Here is a 27,524-nt window from a genome sequence, read left to right on the forward strand (position 1 = left end):
CCATTCTTCACCGTGATTCGTCACTCCACACAACGTTCTTCCACTGTTCAATCGTCCAATGTTTACGCTCCTTACACAAAGCGAGGCACCGTTTGGCATTTACCGACGTGATGTGTGGCGTATGAGCAGCCAAGTTTTGTCACCTCCCGCCTAACTGTCATAGTACTTGCAGTGGATCCTGATGCAGTTTGGAATTCCTGTGTGACGGTCTGGATAGATGTCTGCCCACTTCAACTGTCGGCGGTCTCTGTCAGTCAACAGACAAGGTCGACCTATATGCTTTTGCGCTGTACGTGTCCCTTCACGTTTCCACTTCACTATCACATCGGAAACAGTGGAAAAAAATGTTCAAATGTGAGTGAAATCTTATGGGACTTAACTGCTAAGGTCATCAGTCCATAAGCTTACTCGCTACTTAACCTAAATTAGCCTAACGACAAACACACACACACCCATGCCCGAGGGAGGACTCGAACCTCCGCCCGGACCAGCCGCACACTCCATGACTGCAGCGCCTCAGACCGCTCGGCTAATCCCGCGCGGCGGAAACAGTGGACCTAGGGGTATTTAGGAGTGTGGAAATCTCGTATAAGACGTATGACACAAGTGACACCCAATCACCTGACCACGTTCTAAGTCCGTGGAGTTCCGCGGAGCGCCCTCTTCTGCTCTCTCACGATGTCTAATGACTACTGAGTTCGCTGATATGGAGTACCTGGCAGCAGGCGGCAGCACAGTGCACCTAATATGAAAAAAGTATGTTTTTGAGGGTGTCCGGATATTTTTGATCAGTTGTTAGGTGAAGGTCGTTGTCCGTGGTGAGAGGTAATGTCTGAAATTTGGTATTCTCGGCACACTATTGACACTATGGAACTCGGAATATTAAATCCCCTAACGATTTCCTTAATGGAATGTCACGTGGGTATAGCTCCAACTACGATCCGCGTTCAAAGTCTGTTGATTCCCATCGTATGGTGATAATCAGGTCAGAAACTGTGTCACATGAATCACCTGAGTACACCACCCTTTTATACATTGTCTACGCGATACTGTCGCCACCAGTATACATGCATATCGCCATCCCATGATTTCTTTTATGCAGCGGATGGGTCCCAGTTTTATATTTATGCGTCCACACAGGCTCTTTTGTTTGGATCGCTATGCGTGTACGTATGAAAGAGAGGGAAGGTGAGTGAATCACTATGACTCGTAGTTATTTCAACGAAATTTATTTTTGTTTGTTGAATTGAAAAAGAAACTACTGATGTGCATAAGTACTGAGTACAAGTGGTAGGCGTAGGCAGCTAGACGCCAGTTGTTTGATTAACCCACGCGCGCAGAGCAGCCACGTTGGCGTACACGCCCGGGTATCCAGGGCCGCACGTGTACCCCCAGGAGGCGATGCCGTACTGAGTGTTGTTTACGACCAGGGGGCCGCCGCCGTCACCCGTGCACCACGGCTTCTCCGTCGTGCAGATCATATTCTCCGTCACGCAGCCTTCACCGTAGATTTCACACTCGTAGGTGGCGTTACACGCATTCCGCTCCATGATGACTGCACTATGAGCTTGCAGCTCGTCAGCGTAGTCCAAGGCCACTGAAGACGTCAACACACCCCAGCCGGTAATATAGGCGGTGACGTCAACTTCTGGCTCGTAATCTGCGAGGGCGATCGGCTGTAAAGTACAGTGATGTAAGTCTCACTGTTTGAGAACACCTAGATTGAGAAAAATTAGTCTCGTGAAAAGAAAAGAGAGCAGTTTGTTCAGCCAGCACAAGAACCACAAGCAAATCTTCAGTACATTCCTCTGGAAGATGCTACAAGAAGTGCGAGCTTTACTGTTATAATTCTGGTAGGCTGGTTTTCTAGATGACGCAAGTAACGCTAATTTGAGTGTGTGGGAGGAGGGGGGCGGGGAGAAGGAAGGAGGGGTAGGTTTATGCGTAATGGAATGTCCATTGCCATCACATCATACACTGTCGGAAAAAAATCGCAACACCAAAGAATAACTGATGTAGTGTAAAGAAATATTGGGAATACGTTTGTCTACGTAACAAATTTGAAAGATTGACATTGCAAGGTCACACGTTAATGTAAGCGCGAGATAAGCCATTGCGAATGTGAAACGATGGTACACTTGTAACTGCTATAACCCGCAGAATGTAGAATGCAAGCAGATGCGCATGCTTTGTATTGTACAGGTGCAGGCTGTCAATTTGTAGGCTGCAGTTTCTCGTCTATTGCCCTTGGTCAGTCAACACCGGAACGGCTAATGCTGGTTGTAGACGACGCTGGAGTTGTAGTTCGACGATATCCAGTATGTGCTCGATTGCGAGCAGGCCTGGTGTTCGAGCAGGCCAAGGAAACAAGTCGAGACTCAGTAGAACACGTTGGGTTGAAACAACGGTATGTGGGGGAGCATTATCCTGTTGGAAAACGCCCCTGGAATGCATCACTAGACTGAAGTACTAATTTGGGGTCGGGATGCATGGGATAACCAAAAGAGTGATCGTGCTGTCTCACGAAGTCGCACCCCAAACTCCAGGTGTTGATCCAGCGTGTCTAGCACGCAGACAGGTTATTTGCAGGTCCTCAACTGGCCTTCTCCTAACCAACACACGGGCATCACTGGCACCGAGGCAGAACCAGCTTTCATCAGATAACACAACAGCCCGCTACCTTGTCCTCCAATGATCTCTCGCTTGACGCCACTGAAGTTGCTTAAGACGCTGGTTAGAGGTCAACGGACTGCACACTACAGGGCGCCTGGTTTAGAGTTGTCTTTAACGTAACCGACTTGAACAGTTCTTTTCTCACTGTGGTGCCAAGTGCTGCTTAAATTCCTACTGCAGATGCAGTGCTATGTGCCAGAGCCATACGTCGAACACGATGATCTTACGAGACCGCCAGGTCGCCGTTCGGAGCCCAGTCTTTTTGCATCCGTGCACTCTCGTGACAGCCGCTGTCAGCAGTCAGAGACAGAGGCTACATTTCTGCCAAGCCTTTCTGGAATATCGCACGAGGAACATCCAGCTTCTCGTAGCCCTAATATACGACCTTGTTAAAACTGTCAGGTGTTGATAATGGCGTCTTTTTCGCCTTAAAGGTATTCTTGACTAACTTCAGCTCACCACGTCTAGTGTCAAAGGCAACTAACACACAGGGCCGTTACAGAGGGTATTTTACGCAAACCTGAATTGCATCCTCATAGTAGCGTTACTAGCGCCACTCTTTTGTGACTGGCGCGAAATTTTGAATAGACGTCATCTTTCATATATAGAAACACGCCTACCAACTTTCGTTTATGTCGCACAGCGCTTTCTTGGTGTTGCGATTTTTTTCTGTAGGTGTATTTACTCTCTGGTTTATATCAAAATATGAGGGCTAGAACCAACTGCCTAGCTGATCTACCCTCTATTTTAGGAAACAGTGGCTCGAATGTAGTTCGTTTTTTCAAATGGTTCAAATGGCTCTGAGCACTATGGGACTTAACTGCTGAGGTCATCAGTCCCTTAGAACTTAGAACTACTTCAACCTAACTAACCTAAGGACATCACACACATCCATACCCGAGGCAGGATTCGAACCTGCGACCGTAGCGGTCGCGCGGTTCCAGACTGTAGCGCCTAGAACCGCTCGGCCACTCCGGCCGGAGTTCGTTTTTTAAGAATCCGTAGGATCTTTGACTATCACATACCTGTAGTTCCTTGGGTAAAAGATTTTGATGTGTTTCCTAGGTGAACGGTTCATCTGTTATTTTTCCGTTTATCACTCAGGCACATTTCCTTGTTACGTATTTTAACTGTCGTTTAGTCTGTGTATTTTTCAAATAAATTGACTTAAGGCTTACGTATTTTGATCTTGCGTGTGAACGTGTGTTCAAATGTTCAAATGTGTGTGAAATCTTATGTGACTTAACTGCTAAGGTCATCAGTCCCTAAGCTTACACACTACTTAACCTACATTATCCTAAGGACAAACACACACACCCATGCCCGAGGTAGGACTCGAAACTCCGCCAGGATCAGCCGCACAGTCCATGACTGCAGCGCCCGAGACCGCTCGGCTAATCCCGCACGGCTGTGAGCGTGTGATTACGAGTGTGTGTGTGTGAGAGAGAGAGAGAGAGAGAGTAGCAGGATGGCTGAGAATCATTTTTATGTTTTACACTGTGGTGCATAATTTAAAAAAAATTTGCACACTCATCTTCAATAGCAAGGCCACAGATGAACTCCCCATTGAGCGCCTTATACGTACTACCACCACCAGCACCAGAGATCTGCTGGAGCTTAACTGATCAGAAAACGCGAAGTCCTTCATAAAAGAGTCAGGCCCGGAACTTCAGACTTACATTTCAGTTACATGAAAACGCACCATTAATTTTTTTGCTTCTCTGCGGGCGCTTACAACTAAGCACATGACAGACACAACGTCGACAACAAGTTATTTAATTCTCATTGTCAGCCATTAAGTGCCTTATAAAGCCCAATTAGGAATGCTAGACATTCACTTTCGTTATTTAAGATGCCATATGACAGAATAAGCAACAGACACGGACTGACCTGAGAATGAATAACAGGAAGTACTGAGTCTCAACAAAGCAGCGTCACTGAGGAACTTGGAAGACCAACTGAGAAAGTACCGACAGGAATAGTAGCCTTGCAGGAGTAGTCGGAAGGAAAGCTCTACGTAGAATCTCTGGTGGCTGTACATCGTTTTGCAGCAATAGTGGTACAGCCAGTCTTGTAATCGATTTCCTAGTAGACAGAGCATACAATTCGGCGATATCGAACCCTGAGTTTCTAAATGGCAGGATACGCACACTGTGAACAAAATTGAATTTCTTCGGTTGACACTGATTTGCGCTCATACTCCAGAGGAGACCAACGAAGAGACCAAAGACTTTTTTAAGGAACAAATTGAACGTACACATGGTACTATAGCGGGAAATGATGTGAAAGTGATTCTAGGAGACGTGAAGGGCAAGGTTGAAAGGGATACCGTGTTCGAAGAAAATGTGAGAAACTACAGCCAACATCAAGAATGCAGTGACATCAGACTCAGGCCGGCTGATTTTCGCGTGAACAAAAGCGTCACCATAAGCGGCACCATATTCCGACAAAATAGCATGTATATAGGAACGTGGAAATCTCCGGATGGGGATACAGTCAACCGGCCATATCATGTGCTTATTTACAGAAGAAATGGCTCAGACGTTGATTTCAAGGTGAGGAGGGTGGCAGAAGTAGAGTCGGATCGGTATATCGTGATGATGTCAGTGTCCATAGCTGAGTGGTCAGCGTAAATGGCTGTCATATGGAGGACCTGGATTCGATTCGAAGTACTAACAAGGATTTCACTTGGTGGGAGGATTGGTACGTGGTACACTCAGTCTCATGGTGCCACTTGAGGAGCTATTTGAGCGAACAGCAGCACCTCTAACGCCTGTAAAGTCTGCAAAACAGCTGGGAGAGCGGCTTGCTAAACATGTTCACTCCACACCGTATCTTCATGACGCCGCATGGCAGAGAAGAGCTGCTAGACATCCCTCGAGCAAGGAGCACTTTTTTTTTATATGTTGACAGCGAAATGTAAGCAGAGGATATTAACAACAATTTATAATCATGTAGACAGATACAGGACGTATAATGAGGATCCAGTCGTCACCAGTGAGAGGGAAAGAACAGACTTCGAAAGAGAAACGGATGAACGGATTAGAGCAAATGTCGATGAGGTAGAAGCTAGCCCTGAAGAGCAATGGCAATTAATGAAAAGAACAATGCACTAACGACGTAATCTAAGCTGGAACTTGATAAAGTTAGAAGAAGTGAGTGATCTGGTGATGACTGTGAGAATGCTACTAAGGAACGGAACAGCGCAAGGAGCAAGATGCTGCAGCGAGTAACACGGGCCGCCGTGAAGAAATGTCGTAATGTAAAAACTATTGGAAAAAAGAAACCGAGAGAATTCGAGAAACGTTGCCTGAGAGACATCGAGAAATGTAGAACTGAAAAGGAATCAGAAGAACATCTAAGGAAATAATAATAAAGAAAAAGAATGTAAGCCTCGGACAATGGTATCTGCGATATGAAGGAAAGCTGATCGGGAATGAAACCAGAAAAAGGTTGGTAAGATTGTTTAAATGAGTTATAGAAACCTGGGCAAATACAGGAATTTGAAAAAGAGAAACAGATAGTACAAGCTGATAGCAGTGATGATGGAGAAAAACAAAGAAGTAATTGTAGTTGTTTAGGAGATTAGGAACTACTGAGCTTTGGAGGAAGATAAGCTACCGATGATTATGGAGAGGAACAAAGAAGTGATTGTTTCTATTTAGGAGAGTACAAGCTGATAGCAGTGATGATGGAGAAAAACAAAGAAGTAATTGTAGTTGTTTAGGAGATTAGGAACTACTGAGCTTTGGAGGAAGATAAGCTACCGATGATTATGGAGAGGAACAAAGAAGTGATTGTTTCTATTTAGGAGATAAGGAACTATACAGCTTTGGGGGAAGATAAGCTACCGATGATTATGGAGAGGAACAAAGAAGTGATTGTTTCTATTTAGGAGATAAGGAACTATACAGCTTTGGGGGAAGATAAGTTACCATTGGTGATGGAGGGGAACAAGGAAGTAATTGTAGCTGTTTAGGAGATGAGGAACAAAAGATGACGGAGAGGAAGAAAGTTGTAATTGTGGATGTTTAGGAGATGAGAAACTGAAGAACTTTAGGGAAGATGAGTGGCCATAAGGACCAACGCGCGATAACGGTGCTTAGAGAATTAGGATCAACGCAGAGCTATAAGAACTTCGCAGGAATCCACTAATTACCCTAGATGTGAAGCACGAAGCACGAAGATTACAGTGTGTAGGACTCGTGCATATAATGGAAGAGCAGGGAGTACCAAAGAAGCTGCTATATGCAGAGCCAGAGGGTAGTTGCTCAGTGGGAAGACCAATATTGCGACAGCTGGTTAATGTAGAGACGGATCTGAGGAGCTTAGAATTGCCGAACTGGAGAAGGCTGGCGAGTTCGAGAGATGAATGGGGGAGGAAGGTGGTCGACAAGGCCCTACCCTTCATGGGCTGTAGTGCAGGTAAAGAGGAAGAAGATTTGAAAGAACACGTATTTCTGCTCTGTATGCGTCTCACATTATTGTCAGGTTCCAGATATTAACTTCACCGGAACTTTATCTGACAGGGCTTTTGTTTATCCAGCATTAAAGTAAAAATCCACAAGGAAAATAATTTCAATACTCGGTTCTGATATAATTTGCATTCCTAATACATACACAACAGCAAATTTCTGACATCAATTATTGCAGAATTCGACTGTTAATATATCACGTATTTACGGACTCGCTGGTATATTTCACCGCTCATGCTGGAAATTGCTGTGTTGTGTAGTTTTAGTTGTTTAGTGATTTAAAAGAGTCTCTGTCGTTCCAAATTAATCTGTAAACTATGACTGATCTTGATTAACGACGTGAGGACTTAAGTGGTATTCATTTTATCGATTGAAGAGCCAGTGTCCAGATAAGAGTCAAAGATCCTTCTGTAGTGCCTTATTTGTGATGTTCTATCTAGATCGTACCTGCATTAAATACACTTCAGAAGTAATTACTTTCGGCCTTGATCATAATCAGATCATTTAAAAAAAGTTAAAATTAATTACACTCGACGCAACTTTATCTAGTGGGAAGTATCTCACCGTTATGTAGAGTGCAGATAAGTGTCAGGCATAGTGCCACGTTTAGACTGTTCTGTTCTTACCCGAGAGTGTCATACAGGCGCAAACGGCGTTTGTGTGGTACATGTACTCCACTATTTTCCTATATTACGTTATACTAGACAGTAACTTTATTTGAAAAGACTTTGAATACGTTTTGTTCTGTACATTAAGCAAATTAATTGACAGATTAATTGTCATTGTTTATTTAAAAATAAATGAAAATGGTCACCTATCTCAATGTGTTTGCTCACCGTAATAAATACGAGTAAATCAATGATATCAAGAGGCCGAGAATTTTTTAAATATATGTCATTGAACGGTGGACTGTGCTTAAGGGTAAACCCAGATTTACTGACAGTCCCAGTGTTTCGTGAAATACGACGTAACTGTCGATTTGACGTATCATACTCGCCGCCTCCGCGGCACTGGCTAAGTTACACGTGTCTCCCGGGTCGAGCCAAATGGTGATCACCTCAGCAGGAAGTTCAGCCTTCACTGGCTGGGTAGGGATCTGCTGAGTGCCGCCAATCCTCTGTAAACGTAAGCTGTGGAAACGCTTCAGCGAGCATCGTAGAGCGCGATGGTGGAACGTTGTGTATCACATGGAACGAGGGTCTTGGCTTAACTGCTTGGACAGGGAGACTTGTACTCCCATAAAAAAAAAGAAAAAAAAAGAAAAAAAGAGCTCTAGCTCAAGGCGGACTACATGTCGAAGGGGTGGATGCGTGAAACAGTCATTAGCGGACAAACTGTAGGTAATCAGCGACATCTCCGTTGTATAACACACACCTGGGACAGTGGGCCTCTCTCTGGTGGCACTTTTATATCCCTAGTGCATCGAGGAAGTGGATAAAGGAATTCACCGGTAAAGTTGTGTATCCGTAGAAGGCTTTCGAAAGGAGAACAAGAAAAATACTTTATTCCGATGATGTGTGTGCATCAACAGGCGTTGTCCAAAATGCCTCAGAACTCAAGATGAATTCGTCCACGTGCACGAATTCACTTCATTACCAAGAAACTCTCTCAACGGAAAGGGAGTAATAACACCTATTCAACAAAAAGGGGTAAACCTAGCACAAGGCGTCTTTCAACTGAAAAGTAGGTGTTCGAAATTCTGAGAAAAGCAGGGGTAAGCTATAGGAAGAGACGGGTCATACACAATATGTACAACAGCCAAGATGGAATCATAAAAGTGGACGACCACGAACGAAGTGCTCGTATTAAAAAGGGTGTAAGACAAGGATGTAGCCTTTCGCGCCTACTGTTCAATCTGCACATCGAGGAAGCAATGATGGAAATAAAAGAAAGTTTCAGGAGTGGAATTAAAGTTCAAGGTGAAAGGATATCAGTGATTCGATTCGCTGGTGACATTGTTATCCTAAGTGAGATGAAGAAGAAATACAAGATCTACTGAACGGAATGAACAGTCTAATGAGTACAGAGTATGGATTGAGAGTAAATCGAAGAAAGACGAAGGTAATGAGAAATAGTAGAAAGTAATGAGAAGAGCGAGAATCTTAACATCAGGATTGATGGTCGCGAAGTAGATGAAGTTAAGGCAGTAAAATAACCAATGACGGACGGAGCAAGGAGGACATCAAAAGCAGACTAGCAATGGCATAAAGCGCATTCCTGGCCAAGAGAATTTGACTAATATCAAATATCGGCCTTAATTTGATGAAGAAATTTCTGAGAAGGTATGTCTGGAGCACAGCATTGTAAGGTAGTGAAACATGGACTGTTGGAAAACCGGAACATAAGAGAATCGAAGATTTGAGATGTGGTGCTACAGATGAATGTTGAAAATTAGGTGGACTGATAACGTAAGGAATGAGGAGGTTCTGCGCAGGATCGGAGAGGGAAGGAATACGTGGAAAACACTGATAAGAATAAGGGACAGGATGATAGGACGTCTTTTAAGACATGAGGGAATGACTTCCACCGTATTAGACGGAGCTGTAGTGGGCAAAAACTGTAGAGGAAGACAAAAATTGGAATATATCCAGCATAACTGAGGACGTAAGTTGCAAGTGCTACTCTGAGATGAAGAGGTTAGCACAGGAGAGGAATTCGTGGCGGGCCGCATCAAACCCGTCAGAAGACTGATGACCAAAAACAACTAGAGTCCTATCAAAATGAATGTGGTGGTCTCCTTGCTGCAAAGCATGTTCCACAACAGCTGATCTGCCAGCCTCACCGCTTTCCCAGTTGCCCCTGTGCTCTTCTAGTCGTCTTTGACCGTTCTTTTTTTAGTACCCGTGTACACCTACCGAGAATTACACGGGATCCTATAAACTGCTGCTTTTTCCAGTGGTTTGCGAGAATCGTTAGTCTTAGGTGATACTGTATCTTCAGGTGGTTTTTTAGGTTACTGCGATGTTCCTATGCGATAAGTAGCGACCTCAATGAAAGGCAGCGATTTCACAGGTGCTTGTGCTTTTTACATTGGACGAATAATCATTCTTGATCAATGCATTGGTAAGGTGAATTCTGCGTCAAGAAGCTTTGGTTCCCAAATATTCCTTGCTCTGTCAGCCAATGTTTTTATGATGCCTCGCTTTTTTGTGAGTGGTGGTTCGAAGCCAGGTGTAGGCAACGTCCTGTGTGCGGGGGCTTCCGTAAAACTTGTGGCTTAAGCTACCATCTTCTTTCTTGAAAACTAGCTAATGGGTGCTAATGTAAAATCCATCCGAAGAAGGCACAATAGCCAGGAATATTTTATTAAATGTGGCATTTCTGGCCATGAAAGTTTCATTTTTAAAATTAGACGACTCTGCGAGGAGGAGATGTCAAGAGAAGTGTGATGGGTTGAATGTTTTCAGAAGAAGATGGTGCAACATTTGTGTTCTCTCTTATTTGTCGCAGAGTGTTCAATACTATTTCTAAGTTTTTGAGGATTAAACGATTGTGCAGCTCGGCCAAGGCGCAGTGAATTTTCGAACGGGCGAAGAGCGGACTCAACAGATCCGCCGGGACCTGGCAAGCACAGACTGTATAAGTCAATGTCTCTCCATGTAACTACCAGTAATAAATATTATATTGGTGACTTGAATAGATTTGACAGGTTACTGCAAGATAGGGAAGCGTGACAACGTCTGGTAGATAGAAGCAGAAATTTGATAATTTGCAACCTAAGCTGACGATCCGCCACTTCGACGCTTTCTGCACGGTTATCAGTTTATCCGAACATTCGTTATCTGACGATGAGAGATTGTGCTTGCCAGGGGTGAAATCTTTGCCGTCAGTCCGCGAGTTGTGACCACGCAGGAAATAATAGCCAGTGCAGGAGCAGGCATTCGTAATGTGGGCACGGTTACAGCTGAAGAAATCCGTATAGAAACTGTAAGAGTGTATTGTCTCGCGCAAAGCCTGATAAATGTAATTTAACTTTGGGCGAGAGGAGTGCCATAAAAGGCCTGAATGAGAACGATGGTATTATCATTCTCTCTGCTGGCAAAGGAAATGCTACGGTAGTTTTGAATATGATTGTCATAGAAAGATCAACGATTTTTTAGACCCACAGACACACATGAAACTGAATCAAGACCCCCGGCGACAAAGTTCTTAAAACGGTTAAACAGTTGATAAAAAAAGTCCTCTACCGGACAGAACTTTCAGGAAAGTCTGTTCAATTGTGTGCTACCACCAAGAACTTTATGGGTTGCTGAATGTTTTGTCAAGATATTGCCAAGATTTTTCCTATGCAGCCAGTAACGTAATTAAAGAGAGGTAGGAGAAGTTTCAATTTCATAGACGCTTGTGCATCGCTATGATATTTGCGTGGCAGCCTTAACACTCTTTTTAATCTCAGCGTACGAATAATCATTCGTCATTCTGAGACTTATAATGAGCGCCATTGGTTCGCCCACCTGTTTGATGATGTTCGTTTTGTGGAGCGCTCGACGACGCTGTTATCAGCACCCGTACAAATTCCCAATCATTTCACAGTCCAGTCTCACCGTTTTCTCGCATGATGATAAAATGACGAGGACAACACCAACAGACAGTCTCCGGGTGCAGAAAATCCCCGACCCGGCTAGGAACGAACCTGGGCCCCCTGTTCTAGAGGCACTAAAGCTAACCACCAGACCACGAGCTGCGGACCCACCTATTCGACTGTCAAGTTCTTGACGAAGTTATTACGACCTTGTGTGGAGCAATCGGACTGCTATATCAAGAATTCGGCACAGTTTATCAGTAAATTAAATGGCATAGCGGTCCAGCACAACAGCTGAATCGGATCATTTCCTCCTAATAATGTCAGGTGAATACAGGATTATAAATACAAAATCAAATAGGGGTTATGCAGGAGTAGGTTTAATAACGAATAAAAAAATAGGAATGCGGGTAAGTTACTACAAACAGTATAGTGAACGCATTATTGTGGCCAAGATAGATACGAAGCCCACGCCTACCTCAGTAGTACAAGTTTATATGCCGACTAGCTCCGCAGATGACGAAGAGATTGATGAAATGTATGATGAGATAAAAGAAATTATTCAGATAGTGAAGGGAGACGAAAATTTAATAGTCATGGGTGACTGGAGTTCGATAGTAGGAAAAGGAAGAGAAGGAAACGTAGTAGATGAATATGGAATGGGGGTAACGAATGAAAGAGGAAGCCGCCTGGTAGAATTTTGCACATAGCATAACTTAATCATAGCTAACACTTGGTTTAAGAATCATGATAGAAGGTTGTATACATGGAAGAACCCTGGAGATACTAAAAGGTATCAGATAGATTATATAATGGTAAGACAGAGATTTAGGAACCAGGTTTTAAATTGTAAGACATTTCCAGGGGCAGATGTGGACTCTGACCACAATCTATTGGTTATGAACTGTAGATTAAAACTAAAGAAACTGCAAAAAGGTGGGAATTTAAGGAGATGGGACCTGGATAAACTGATAGAACCAGAGGTTGTAGAGAATTTCAGAGAGAGCATTAGGGAACGATTGACAAGAATGAGGGAAAGAAATACAGTATAAGAAGAATGGGTAGCTTTGAGAGATGAAATAGTGAAGGCAGCTGAGGATCAAGTAGGTAAAAAGACGAGAGCTAATAGAAATCCATGGGTAACAGAAGAGATACTGAATTTAATTGATGAAAGGAGGAAATACAAAAATGCAGTAAATGAAGCAGGCAAAAAGGAATACAAACGTCTCAAAAATGAGATCAACAGGAAGTGCAAAATGGCTAAGCAGGGATGGCTAGAGGACAAACGTAAGGATATAGAGGCATTTCTCACTAGAGGTAAGATAGATACTGCCTACGGGAAAATTAAAGAGACCTTTGGAGAAAAGAGAACCACTTGCATGAATATCAAGAGCTCAGATGGAAACCCAGTTCTAAGCAAAGAAGGGAAAGCAGAAAGGTGGAAGGAGTATATATAGGGTGTATACAAGGGAGATGTTCTTGAGGACAATATTATGGAAATGGAAAAGGATGTAGATGAAGATGAAATGGGAGATATGATACTGCGTGAAGAGTTTGACAGAGCTCTGAAAGACCTAAGTCGAAACAAGGCCCTGGAGTAGACAACATTCCATTAGAACTACTGATAGCCTTGGGAGAGCCAACCCTGACAAAACTCTACCATCTGATGAGCAAGATGTATGAGACAGGCGAAATACCCTCAGACTTCAAGAAGAATATAAAGTTCCAATCCCAAAGAAAGCAGGCTGACGGATGTGAAAATTACCGAACTATCAGTATAATAAGTCACAGCTGCAAAATACTAACAACAATTCTATACAGACGAATGGAGAAACTGGTAGAAGCCGACCTTGGGGAAGATCAGTTTGGATTCCGTAGAAATGTTGGAACACGTGAGGCTATACTGACCTTACGACGTATCATAGAAAGTAGATTATGGAAAGGCACACCTACGTTTCTAGCATTTGTAGACTTAGAGAAAGCTTTTGACAATGTTGAATGGAATACTGTCTTTCATATTCTGAAGGTGGCAGTGGTAAAATACAGAGAGCGAAAGGCCATTTACAATTTGTACAGAAACCAGATGGCAGTTATGAGAGTCGAGGGGCATGAAAGGGAAGCAGTGGTTGGGAAGGGAGTGAGACAGGGTTGTAGCATACCTCCGATGTTATTCAATCTGTATATTGAGCAAGCAGTAAAGGAAACAAAAGAAAAATTCGGAGTAGGAATTAAAATCCATGGAGAAGAAATGAAAACTTTGAGGATCGTCGATGACATTGTAATTCTGTCAGAGACAGCAAAGGACCTGAAAGAGCAGCTGAATGGAATGGACAGTGTCTTGAAGGAGGATATAAGATGAACATCAGCAAAAGCAAAACGAGTATAATGGAATCTAGTCGAATTAAATGGGATGATGCTGAGGGTATTAGATTAGGCAATGAGACGCTTAAAGTAGTAAATGAGTTTTGCTATTTGGGGAGCAAAATAACTAATGATGGTCGAAGTAGAGAGGATATAAAACGTAGACTGGCAATGGCAAGGAAAGCGTTTCTGAAGAAGAGAAATTTGTTAACATCGAGTATAGATTTAAGTGTCTGGAAGTCTTTTCTGAAAGTATTTGTATGGAGTGTAGCCATGTATGGAAGTGAAACGTAGACGATAAATAATTTAAACAAGAAGAGAATAGAAGCTTTCGAAATGTGATGCTACAGAAGAATGCTGAAGATTAGATGGGTAGATCACATAACTAATGAGGAGGTATTGAATAGAATTGGGGAGAAGAGAACTTTGTGGCACAACTTGACTAGAAGAAGGGATCGATTGGTAGGAGACATCAAGGGATCACCAATTTAATATTGGAGGGCAGCGCGGAGGGTAAAAATCGTAGAGGGAGACCAAGATATGAATACATTAAACATATTCAGAAGTATTTAGGTTGCAGTAGGTACTGGGAGATGAAGAAGCTTGCACGGTATAGAGTAGCATGGAGAGCTGCATCAAACCAGTCTCTGGACTGAAGACCACAACAACAACAACAACAACAACAACAACAACAATGCAGCACTGTATAAATGTTGCACCATGACCACATATTTCAAATGGAATGATGAGTACTATGAACAGACGTATGGCGTGGCTAATGGGAGTCCCCTAAGACCAGTTATAGCGAATTTCTTCATGGAAAAATTCGAGGAGCAGCTGTTTGAAACTGCCAAGAAAAGACGAGTGTTTGGTTCCGCTATGTAGATTATGGCAAGAGGAACAGGGTGGTATCCATAAGCATCCCAGCGGTATTAATCCGAAGATTCAGTTTACCACGGAGGAGGAGACAGGCGGAGGATTAAATTTTCTGGATGAGCTATTTTTCGAGAAAGAAGATGGCAGCTTAGGCCATACAGTTTACCGAAAACCAACGCACACACAGACCATTCAGCACCATTCAGCCACATCAAAAAACATTGACGAATCGATCAAAGAACATTTGCGTAACAGAGGTGCTTGAACAGAATTAAAACACCAATGCATTGCTGAAGAATGGTTATTCGTCCGCTGAGGTAGAAAGAGCGTTAAGACAGCCGTGCAAAAATCATTGTGATGTGGAAGCACCTATGAAGGCGAAAGTTTTCCTGCCTTTCGTTTAGGACGTTACTGACCGCACAGGAGAAATCTTTACAAAACAGAACGTAACGGTAATCTAAAAACCCACGTGGATGGTACATGACGACCTGAAATTGACGGAAGATTTCCGCAAACCACTATAAAAGCAGTAATTTATGGATCCCGTGTAATTGTGGGGATATGTACGTGGGTGCTACAAAAAGAACGGTCAAAAACGACTAGAAGAGCACAAGGGCAGCTGTAGAAGGGGTGTGACTGACGGATCAATCGTGGCCGAACATGCTTTGCAGCCAGGAGACAACCACAATTGTTTTGATACGACTACTCTAGTACTGATGGCCACAAGCGAATGCCATGAAAGGTTATACAGAGAGGCCATAGAAACTGTTTAACACTCCAGACATTTCAACAGGAAGGAGGAGAACGTGAAATTGAATGCCATCCTTAGCCCGGTGCTGAGTAAAATGTGTACGAGACTTCCACCATGGTGCCATAGCAGCGGCAGACGACGGCAACAGACAACGGCCAGTTGCATCTGGGTATTCAAAGCGCGTGACGGCACGTCACTGCGCGGGAGTGCGCCTAAATGGAGTTTTGCTGTACTCAATAGCGAGCCACGTGTGAATCGGAAACATGAAGCTACCACCCCCCTTGAAAAAGAAACGAAACGTTGGGTTTTAATGTGAAATTCATCCAACCACGGCTTCAAGGCCCGGAATAATTTATTAACTGTTAATGTGTTACGGAGTAGAGACGTAATTTTAACAACAAAAGTTCATATAGTAAGGCTGTGGTCTTTCCAGTAGTAATGTATGGACGGGAGATCTCGACCACAAGAAAGGATGAACGTCGTAGAATAGAAATCTTTGATCTGTGATGTTGGAGGCATCTCCTTAGAATTCTGTGGCCCGCAAAGAGAACCAACGGGTCACTATTACAACAAATGAAATCAGATTTCTCCTTGGAAGTTCTGATATTGACACAAAAACGCCTCCATTGTACACTTTCTGAGAAGACACGATGCACTGGAAAAGACCTAAATGCTGGGGAAGATCGATAGCACGAAGAGAGAAGTACGGAAAATGGTGGGATGGATTGCATCACAGAAGTAACAGACTCCAAGACATAAAGTTTGCAGGAGAAGGTGTAGGATAGAAGAAATTTCCATTCTATAAATTGAGGGGTCATAGAGTGTTGGAATCGACTAAACTAATAGAGAGAGAGAAAGAGAGAGGTAGGCTTGGACGGAAGGAGGGAGAAAGACAGGGAGAAAGAGGAGGAGGTGGAGGGAGAAAGTGAGGTAGATGGATAGAGAGAGAGAGAGAGAGAGAGAGGTTGGGTCAATGAAACATGGTTATGCGGAATAACCACGTTTCGTACACACAAAACTTAAGTCTAGGATGAGTGAATTATACACCACTATGTTGATGGTACCTGAACAGTGTCATCATAAGTAAAGGATCCGGCGATCTCGAAGACACCGATGTCCTTGTCTATAGTAAAGGTGTCGAAATCTTCGTGCAGGATCATACTAACGGCGTCGTATACGTATCCACCACTTTCACGAGTTGAGCTACCCGTTCGCACTGTGAAGTAAAAGTATGCTGTGCCGTAGACGACATTTGCAGCTGTCAACACCCACTTGGGACTGATGATGGAGCCGCCGCACCTGTGGTTTGTCAGGAATTGCAGCGAGACGGTCCACGGGTATTGTGTTATGTTGACGGTCTCGCCGTCCACTATGCGCTCGTCCACGTCTGGGAAGAGCCCGCCAATCATCGAGAATCGCTCGCAGCTACACACTGCCAACAGCAGGCACACGACAAGCGCCGACTGGAGCATCTTGCCGACTGTGTTGCAGCTGCCTTCGTTCTCTTCTTAATCGTCGTCTTATCAGATATCTACAGCTCTCCATAACAATAACACGTACGAATGTACGGTCCCACGGCGATATACACTAACAAAATTAAAAAATATCGTATATCGATTATTTTTCCGTCTCAGCTACACATTTTTACCGAATGATTAGTTTTGATCATACTCTTATCGTCCTCACATCTATGCAGCTGCATACGCAACCAGTCGCGTCTGTGCAGGAGTTACTAGTCAGAATATCAAAATGATGTGTAGTTTCTGTATTGGCTGACACGGAAGGGTTTCTTTTGCATCTACATGGATCTGAAGATCATCGAGTGTGGTGGAAACTACTCATACAGTAAAAATGTGCAACTAAGACGAAACATAAGCAATATACAATGGTGGAAAGCATTGTAAAGGCACGTGGTCGTTTGTGGAAAAATACGTATTTATTTATTTATTTGGTATTGCATGCATTTTTGATGTGCAGTTCACAACAAAACAGAACAAAGTACATTTTCATTTTACCATGATCACCGAAATTTAAAGAAACGAGACAACTTTAACTATGAAAATTGATATAAGGGTATTTATTCGTTATCAGAATAACCTAACGTATATAGTAAATAGACCACAAGTATGACCTAGTATTTACTTGAATCTCCATTGTTCTTAATAACTGGACTATCCTCTTAGGCATTGATTGTGTAAGGGCAGTGATCTCTTTTTCCGAGAGTGAAGTACTCGTCATTCGAATTGCAGTTTTCAGCTCGGCCATAGTTTCAAACTATCGTCCATTGTGATAAACAAGTCGTGCTAGGATCTCCCACAGACCCTCAATGGGATTTAAATCCGGACTTCTCGATGGAAAACTCAGAAGTAGAATACCTTCTTTTTCGCAAATAACTATGTCCATTTATACTAATTTCTGCCCCTGTTGTCGTTTTAAAAATATCAACGCGTTTGTTGAATTCTCTCTCAACGAATATGTCGGTTACAATGATGATAAAATTTTCTACAGCTTCCAGTCGCGTTAAGACGTTGTCTGGTACTCCCCGGACATTGTCAAGTGCTGAATGCCACTACCTATGACCGTGGAGCACTCAGCCGAAAGCTCGTCGATGTTAAACTACACGGCACAGAGTGAAAATTTTACTACAGAGCGCACACACACTGAACACCAGAACACTGGTGCTCCTCCCCCTCCCCCCTCCCTCACTCGCCGCTCCACAATCTTCTAAACGCCATTTTTCCCTTCTTTTTAGAGGTAATAGGAGCAGATGTGTAGATTCTTTTTATGAATACTTTATTACTTTCACACTGATCGAGCGTTCGTGTCTCCCCAGGATACAAATACACAACTTTTCAGACCTTCAATGCCACATCCAATTAATGACACCATTCATTATTGTACCGGTACTCATAACTAAATTACACGTGTAGCACGAAAAACGTCTAGTCTGTCCTACATTGACAACTAGTCTGAGACTATTACTAGAGTCATCTCAAAGATGCATCCTGTCCACAGTTCGATCACATTTTTGAAGTGTTTTTAAGTTAAATAGCTCTGAGGTAGTTGCGGAAACTAGCTGAGAATATAGACTCTACATAACTACAAAATTAAAATTAAAAAATTACGTGAAACAGGCAAATACGTCACAATCCCGGCTGTATAGTGGCTTCATATGAGCAGAATGTAGTTATCCCTCTTCCTTGGATACGTGTTGTTGTCAATTTTATTAGTTATCCAAAGAAAATACACGGAATGTGTTTTAAAAAGTATGTGGTTCCTTCTGTTTCAGTTTTAAAAAATTAATTTTCAGTTTTTCATGTCATGTTTAAGAACGACTGTTTTTTATTTTTATTTATTTAACGCCGTAAGTCTCTAACATTTACGACATTCGACTCCATCAAAGTCATGCTGAAAGACTAGTCTAGTACGAATACAGGACAACATGAAACGACAGTGAAATATCAAGGACTTACTTCGTAGTCGTGCATCGATTCAGTAATCGGTTTAATAGGGGACACAAATAAGATCCTCGGTTTTGAGGATGAATTATAGCTCAGAGTTTCGCGTTCTCGAGAAACTAAGATCTTTGAAAGCAGGTCGTGAGTTCTGGCAAGTAAGGCGGAGGAAATAATTCAAATGGTTCAAATGGCACTGAGCACTATGGGACTTAACATCTATGGTCATCAGTCCCCTAGAACTTAGAACTACTTAAACCTAACTAACCTAAGGACATCACACAACACCCACTCATCACGAGGCAGAGAAAATCCACGACCCCGCCGGGAATCGAACCCGGGAACCCGGGCGTGGGAAGCGAGAACGCTACCGCACGACCAGAGGAAATAATTCAGCTACAGTATTTTGTAATAAACCATTCCAGGGCGTGGGAAGCGAGAACGCTACCGCACGACCAGAGGAAATAATTCAGCTACAGTATTTTGTAATAAACCATTCCAGCAGAGTCCTTCAAAATTGTGAGAAAACATTGAAAACCTGACTATGGTTGGTCAGGCTCTGCTTTAAAACTGGCAACCACGAAAACGAGTCCAGCGTTGTGAAACCTCTCTCGGTAGCCACGATTAAGATGCGTGATTTAATAATAATCGGAAATTACACCGCTCTTATCATGTACCTCTACTCAGCCTTCATCGTTACCAGACTCGATACAACACCTGCTTAATTATTTTTGCCGACACCCATGATACGAGAGACACGTGATACAACAGTAGTCCAAATTTCCTCCGAAAGAATATTTAATGACACCGTTCCTAGAACATGATAACAATATGCTATCATAATAATATAAAAAAAGAGAGATAACTACTTCCTGCTGACAGAAAGCCACTATGTCACCGTGTTTGTGGTTTATTTACTGTTTCACGTGACTCTGTAATTCCGATCATCTACATCTACATTAGATTTTCATCTCGCTTTAGGTACGGTAATACCCTTTCAATAACCTCATTTACTCTTTCTAAGTCCTCACCTTCAGATGATACGTTGGCATGTATACTTATACATCTACACGGATACTCTGCAAATCACATTTGAGTGCCTGGCAGAGGGTTCATTGAACCACCTTCGCTATTCTCTATTATTCCAATCTCGTATGGCGCGCAGAAAGAACGAATACCTATATCTTTCCGTACGAGCTCTGATTTTCCTTATTTTATCATGGTGATCGTTTCTCCCTACGAAGGTCGGTGCCAACAAAATATTTTCGCATTCGGAGGAGAAAGTTGGTGATTGGAATTTCGTGAGAAGATTCCGTCGCAACGGAAAACATCTTTCTTTTAATGATGTCCAGCCCAAATCCTGTATCATTTCTGTCACACTCTGTCCCATATTTCGCGATAATACAAAACGTGCTGCCTCTCTTTGAATTTTTTCGATGTACTCCGTCAGTCCTATCTGGTAAGGATACCACACCTCGCAGCAGTATTCTAAAAGAGGACGGACAAGCGTAGTGTAGGCTGTCCCCTTAGTAGGTGTGTTACATTTTCTAAGTGTGCTGCCAATAAAACGCAGTCTTTGGTTAGCCTTCCCCACAACATTTTCTATGTGTTCCTTCCAGTTTAAGTTGTTCGTAATTGTAATACCTAGGTATTTAGTGGATTTTAGGCTTTTAGATTAGACTGATTTATCGTGTAACTGAAGTTAAACGAATTCCTTTTAGCGCTCATGTGGATGACCTCACACTTGGCGTTATTTGCCGGCCGGAGTGCTCGAGCGGTTCTAGGCGCTACAGTTTGGAACCGCGCGACCGCTGCGGTCGCAGGTTCGAATCCTGCTCTGGGCATGGATGTGTGTGATGTCCTTAGGATGGTTAGGTTTAAGTAGTTCTAAGTTCTAGGGGACTGATGACCACAGCAGTTAAGTCCCATTGTGCTCAGAGCCATTTGAACCATTCTGCGTTATTTAGGGTCAACTGCCAATTTTCGCACCATTCTGATATCTTTTCTAAATCTTTTTGCAATTTGTTTTGATCTTCTGATGACTTTATTGGTCGATAAACTACAGCGTCATCTGCAAACAACCTAAGACGGCTGCTCAGATTCTCTCCCAAATCGTTTATATAAATAAGGAATAGCAAAGGGTCTATAACACTACCTTGGGGAACGCCAGAAATAACTTCTGTTTTACTCGATGACTTTCCGTCAGTTATTACGAACTGTGACCTTTCTGACAGGAAATCACAGATCCCGTCACATAACTGAGACGAAATTCCATAAGCACCCAATTTCACTACAGGCCACTTGTGTAGTACAGTGTCAAAAGCCTTCCGGAAATCCAGAAATACGGAATCGAACTGAAATCCCTTGTCAGTAGCACTCAACACTTCATGTGAATAAAGAGCTAGTTGTGTTTCACAGGAACGATATTTTCTAAACCCATGTTGACTGTATGTCAATATGCAGTTTTCTTCGAGGTAATTCACAATGTTTGAGCACAATATATGTTCCAAAATCGTGCTACATATCGACGTTAACGATATGGGCCTGTAATTTAGTAGATTACTCCTACTACCTTTCTTGAATATTGCTGTGACCCTAACAACTTTTCAGTCTTTGGGTAGGGATCTTTTGTCGAGCGAACGGTTGTATATGATTATTAAGTGTGGAGCTAATGCATAGCATACTCCGAAAGGAACCTAATTGGTGTACAGTTTGGTCCAGAAGACTTGCTTTTATTAAGTGATTTAAGTTGCTTCACTACTCCGAGGATATTTACGTTACTCATGCTGGTAGCTGTTCTTGATTCAAACACAGCCTTCCGAAATGCCTTCACAAAAGAAGACGAAGTAAATATTCCAGAATTCGAATCGAGAATAGCTGCCAACATGAGTAACGTAGAAGCAAATATCCTCAGAGTAGTGAAGCAACTTAAATCACTTAATAAAAGCTTATATATGATTGTTAAGTATAGATCTGGTGCATCAGCATACTCCGAAAGTTGCTTCACTAATCCGAGGATATTTACATCTACGCTACTCATGTTGGCAGCTATTCTCGATTCGAATTCTGGAACATTTACTTCGTCTTCTTTTGTGAAGGCATTTCGGAAGGCTGTGTTTAGTAACTCTGCTTTGGCAGCACTGTCATCGATATTATCTCCATTGCTATCGCACAGAAAAGGTATTGATTGTTTCTTGCTGCTGACATACTGTAATGTTGATGCTTTAATTTGTTCTGAAAGCGGTGCTGATATTCAAGACAATAAAAGCGGGTTACAAGCTGTGAGCTATCTGGGGAAGTTAACCTTGCATTACTGAGCAACTGTTTCACCAGGTATCCAGTCTAGTTTACCAAATTGCCAACCAAACTAAAATTAATTATAATCTTTTAATAGTCATCTTACGACAACCGGTGATATATATATAAAAATAGAATTTAAATAAAAAGAAATAAATCAATTTATATTTAGACGTTTATTTTAACATTGATCATTGTTCCGTTGAATTTTCAGCATATTAAACTTGATTCATAACTAAACTGGTGCCTTATTTAGGATTGTGAAAATGTGAGTTTGTAATCTTACGGAACACATCAAATATGGAGCCAAGATTGGGAGACTGCATACAACACTGCATTCATAAAATAACACACGAAGAACGTTGAAACATATGCAAGAGGAAATTAACCACAACCAACCGATTCAATTTTCACCCAAAGAAGTTACGTTTGTAGCGCAATCCTGTCCGTCATGAAATTACCACACACTGGTATACTAAATTCATACTAACTCTCTGTGAAATCGTCACGAAAAGAATAGCTGAGAGCTGCTTTGATGATTACACCACATGCTACACGTGGTCAACTTGGTTTACACAAAGAGTGTAACTCCACAATAATTTTGATAATTAAAATAAATTACATCGAAACGCAATTTACAAAAGAAAAACCTCGAACTGATTACTATCATCTTACTATTAACCTGATGGGTCAAATAATTGTATAAGCACGTGGTACTGGTCTCTCAAAGTACACCCCACGTGGGTTGAACATAAAGAAAAGTTGCTATATTGGAAAATATTGTCAAGACGAGACATTATAATCTCACACACATTCGCATTTAAGACAGATGATCTTAGTTAGAGTTACGGATCCTCAACACGTGGTTCCACTTTACTCACAAAGTAGTGACAAAGCAGCTACTGGAAGATATTCTGAACTTCACACTCGAATTACACTGCGTTGCAATTTAAGATAACTTAAGATATTTTAGATCTAAACTTGAAATAAAGATGATTAAATTTTCAGTTAGGCTGAACTTAAGAAATTCATTGTTCTATGGACTTTGTAGAGACGCGCTTAGCCAGAGATCTTACCACTTCAGACGCTCGCCGCGGACCGACTGCGCGTGAGCCCCTACCAAGGGTACTTCCAGATGCAAAACGGAAGTGACCAGAGAGGCAGCTTCCTATACCAACATGACAAGGGACGGACAGGACCATACTAAGAGTAGAAACCTCTTTGCTTTTAGAAAGCGTAGTTACCTGTTCCGACGTTGGTCCTACTGTTCTCTAGCAGACAGGCTTGTCTGCTACCATCAAGCATGCAACTAGAAATACATTTGCTCATTCATTCTTTCACACAGAAGGGAAGGGGGATGCCAGTATCTTATCATATACAGTATATAAAAGAAAGCGGACGTAGGTTCCGTATGAGAATGTGTGACGTGAATTACATATCAACTGTGTTTTAAAGTGTAGTAGTGTGACAGATCGTTCTTGTTTATGTGTAAAAGTAACGCGTTCCACTGCTCAGTCTCCTCCCAGATAGGGTCAGAAGCACCACAGTAAATTTAGAAGAGGAATTTATGTCGTAAATGACAACAGTTTTAAGAAATTAACATGAAAGGAATCCAACAGAGACCTTTCAATACTTCACATACTACCAGAATCCCTTTGGATTTTCTGCCAGGTATCGAGACAAAGTTTCGTTGTGGAAGCTGTTATAAGCATTCGCATTGAAGTCCGCCCTAAATTTGGAGCTTCTGTAAAAGATCGCCAGTCGTGGGGATTTTGCGTCTGTTTAAATTTGGCATGTTTGTTTCGTTGTTTCTGCAACAGTGTTCTAACCCGTTTTGTGTACCAACGAGGATCAGCTCCATCGTTTGTTAATTTATTTGGTACAAATCTCTCAGCAGCTGCCGATACTATTTCTCTGAATTTAAGTCACATCTGGTCTACAATTATGTTATTAATTTGGAATGAGTGGAGATTATCTCTCAGAAAGGCGCCAAGTGACTTTTTATCTGATTTTTTTAATAGGTCAGTCTCCTCCCAGATAAAGTCAGAAGCACCACAGTAAATTTAGAAGAGGAATTTATGTCGTAAATGACAACAGTTTTAAGAATCTCTTATTTTTGGAGGATTTGGGGATTACAGTATTCATTCTCGTTACGACAACCCTGTATTCACTAATCCCTGTATTGATTTTGATGCTCGTTATTAACTCAGAATTATTTGTTGCTGAGAGGTCAAGCGTGTTTTCACAACCGTTTACTATTCGCGTGGGCTCATGAACTAACCGCTCGAAATAATTTTCAGAGAATGCGTTTAGAACAATTTCGGATGACATTTTTTTCGTACCTCCGGAATTAAACATGTATTTTCGCCAACATATCGAGGGTGAATTAAAGTCACCATCAACTATTATCGTATGAGTCGGGTACGTGTTTGAAATTAAACTCAAGTTTTCTTTGAACCTTTCAGCTACTGTATCATCTGAATTGGGAGGTCGGTCCTATTATTATTTTATTCCGGTTGCCAACAATGACCTCTGCCCATACTAACTGACAGGAAGTATCTACTTCAATTTCGCGACAAGTTAAACTACTTCTAACAGCAACAAACACGCCACCGCCAACCGTGTTTAACCTATCCTTTTGAAACATCGGTGGGTGAAATTACCAAATATGCAGCAACCAGTCGCTAAATCATGTTTTATTTATTCACTTTTGCAAATTGATTCCAACTGATTAACAGCCACCATCGGTGCTTTCAACCAGTATGTGTCCTGAGTAGTAATACTGTCTTAAGCAGAGGTCAAACATAACTTTATGTGGACTCGCCCGTCCCACAGCACGACAGTGTCATCAAGGTCTTTAAGAGGCGTGCAGGGAGTCAGCATTGCCATACAGAATAATGGCACGTTGGGTAAAAGCCTTCAACGAAGGTCGGCAAACTGTGGCAGACATGCATCGAGCAGGTCGTCCTAGCGTCTCTGAAGAAGCAGTGCATGGTGTTGCCGCGTTAGTGGACAGTGATGGACGCCATACGATTCGTGAGCTCGCCCACGAAACTATATTAGCGCATACGAGTGTGATTCACATCCTGAAGGACGCCTGGGCAGAGAAAAACTGCATCACGATGGGTTCCGCACGACTTGACGGAAATGCAGAAATTGATGCGTTACGACGCTGCTCAGACACGCTTAGAGCGCTATGAGCGAGAAGTAAAGGCTTTCTTACGCCTTATCGTAGCACTGGATGAGACATGGGCCACATCGTAAGAGCCAAAACTGCAACGGCAATCCAATGAATGGTGTCATTACGGGTCGCCGCGAAAGTCGAAAGTGCGTCAGAGCCCCAGTTTGGTGAAAGTTATGGTGATTCTTGTGTGCCGGCCGGAGTGGCCGAGCGGTCCTAGACGCTTACAGTCTGGAACCGCGCGACCGCTACTGTCGCAGGTTCGAATCCTGCCTCGGGCATGGATGTGTGTGATGTCCTTAGGTTAGTTAGGTTTAAGTAGTTCTAAGTTCTAGGGGACTGATGACCTCAGGAGTTAAGTCCCATAGTGCTCAGAGCCATTTGAACCATTTGATTCTTGTGTACGATTGTGATGGCGTTATCCTAACACATTACGTTCCCACACAGCAGACCGTCAATGCACAGTATTACTGTTCGCTTTTGGAGCATCACCTGCTACAAGCTTTGCGAAAGAAGCGGCGACACTTTCTGCGCAACCCACCTATCATTTTGCACGACAATGCGCGGGCGCATACAGCGCAAGCTGTGGCTGCTCTGTTCGGTCGATGGGACTGGGAAGTACTGTACCATCCACCATACTCCCCGAACTTAAGTCCTTGTGACTTTGATTTGATTCCGGAGAGAAAGAACCACTTCGTGGCATTCGCTTCAGAACTGCTCCAGAGATTCGACAGGCAGTAGACCGCTCTATTCGCACCATCAACAGAACAGGCTCTGTTAACGGTATACTACGCCTTACACATTGCTGGCAACGGGTTCTACACAACGCTGGTGAGTACTTTGAAGGACAGTAACAGGTGAAAACATGTAACTCTTTTGTATCGGTTATGAATAAATAGATGCCACTATTTAAGTTCCAACCCTCGTATAATGCTTTCCTTAAATCATTTCTTATGCTCTTTGAGAGTTGCTTTCCATTAGACCGTTCTAAACGTGGTGTTAGCAGTAATAGGCAGCCTGGGTGGCTGACTAGTGGGGTAAGGATGTCATGTAGAACAAAGCGCGAATTATATCAAAATGTTAGAAGTAGTCACAATCAAGGTACAATAGTCCATTACAAACAGTATTGTAAGGCGCTTAAAAATGTTATTTCGAAGGCAAAGACTATGTGGTGTGCAAATAGAATAGCTAATTCACAGGATAAAATTAAAACCATATGGTCAGTTTTGAAGGAAGTGTCTGGTCAGCAGCACAAGGTCGCCGATTAACACGTTCACTGCCATCGGCGCACCAGCGCGTCCGGCCGATACTAGTGCATATGCCGTCGACGCGCCTGCGCGGCGAGACACTCAGCTGTTTCTCAGCGCCACAGTTTAGTCGGGCACAGCCATTCGGTGTGGTTCATTGCGCAGGCACTCTAAGAACGTATTGTTTTCAATTTTTGCGGGTGCGGTTCGTGTGTTTTCCCTACAGTTTTTCTCTGTTGTGGGACTGAAAATGGAAGACAATCGTGACACGGCGGGCCCTTCAGAACCTAAGAAACGTAAAACACAGGACACAAGAAACGTACAAAAACTAACGGATGCGGAATTATTACGAATATTAGAAGAAAGCGATTCGGAAACGGAACTGGCCAGTGAGGAGGACGGCGTGGAATCCAGTGAAGAGTCTGACGGAGCCGAGTTTGTTTTAGATGAGACTGTAGAAATGGCTGTGAATCCTAGCGACAGGGAAATGGCAGAAGGAGTGGTAACAAGAGATAACGCAGCTGATACAACTGTTGCGTGGGAAAGAGAGCCAGTTGGAATGATAAATTGCCCATTTATAAAAAATGAGGGACTGCTTATTCAACCGACGGAAAACACTCCCTTAGATTATTTTCGTCTTTTGCTGACGGACGAATTTCTATTGACAGTTGTAGAAGAAACAAACC

General features: G+C 42.7%; 1 protein-coding gene across 1 annotated transcript; it reads right to left on the reverse strand.

Moving 5' to 3' along the window:
* Positions 1-1,213: 1,213 nt before the first annotated feature.
* On the reverse strand, positions 1,214-17,129 carry LOC126252893 (trypsin-7-like). Its single transcript, XM_049953863.1, has 2 exons — positions 16,723-17,129; positions 1,214-1,676 (listed from the first exon to the last, which is right to left on the reverse strand). Exons 1-2 carry the CDS (start codon positions 17,065-17,067, stop codon positions 1,305-1,307), a joined length of 717 nt encoding a protein of 238 aa, XP_049809820.1. The 5' UTR covers positions 17,068-17,129; the 3' UTR covers positions 1,214-1,304.
* Positions 17,130-27,524: the final 10,395 nt, after the last annotated feature.

The sequence above is a fragment of the Schistocerca nitens genome, chromosome 4 (assembly GCF_023898315.1).
Source record: "Schistocerca nitens isolate TAMUIC-IGC-003100 chromosome 4, iqSchNite1.1, whole genome shotgun sequence".
NCBI classification, from domain to species: domain Eukaryota; kingdom Metazoa; phylum Arthropoda; class Insecta; order Orthoptera; family Acrididae; genus Schistocerca; species Schistocerca nitens.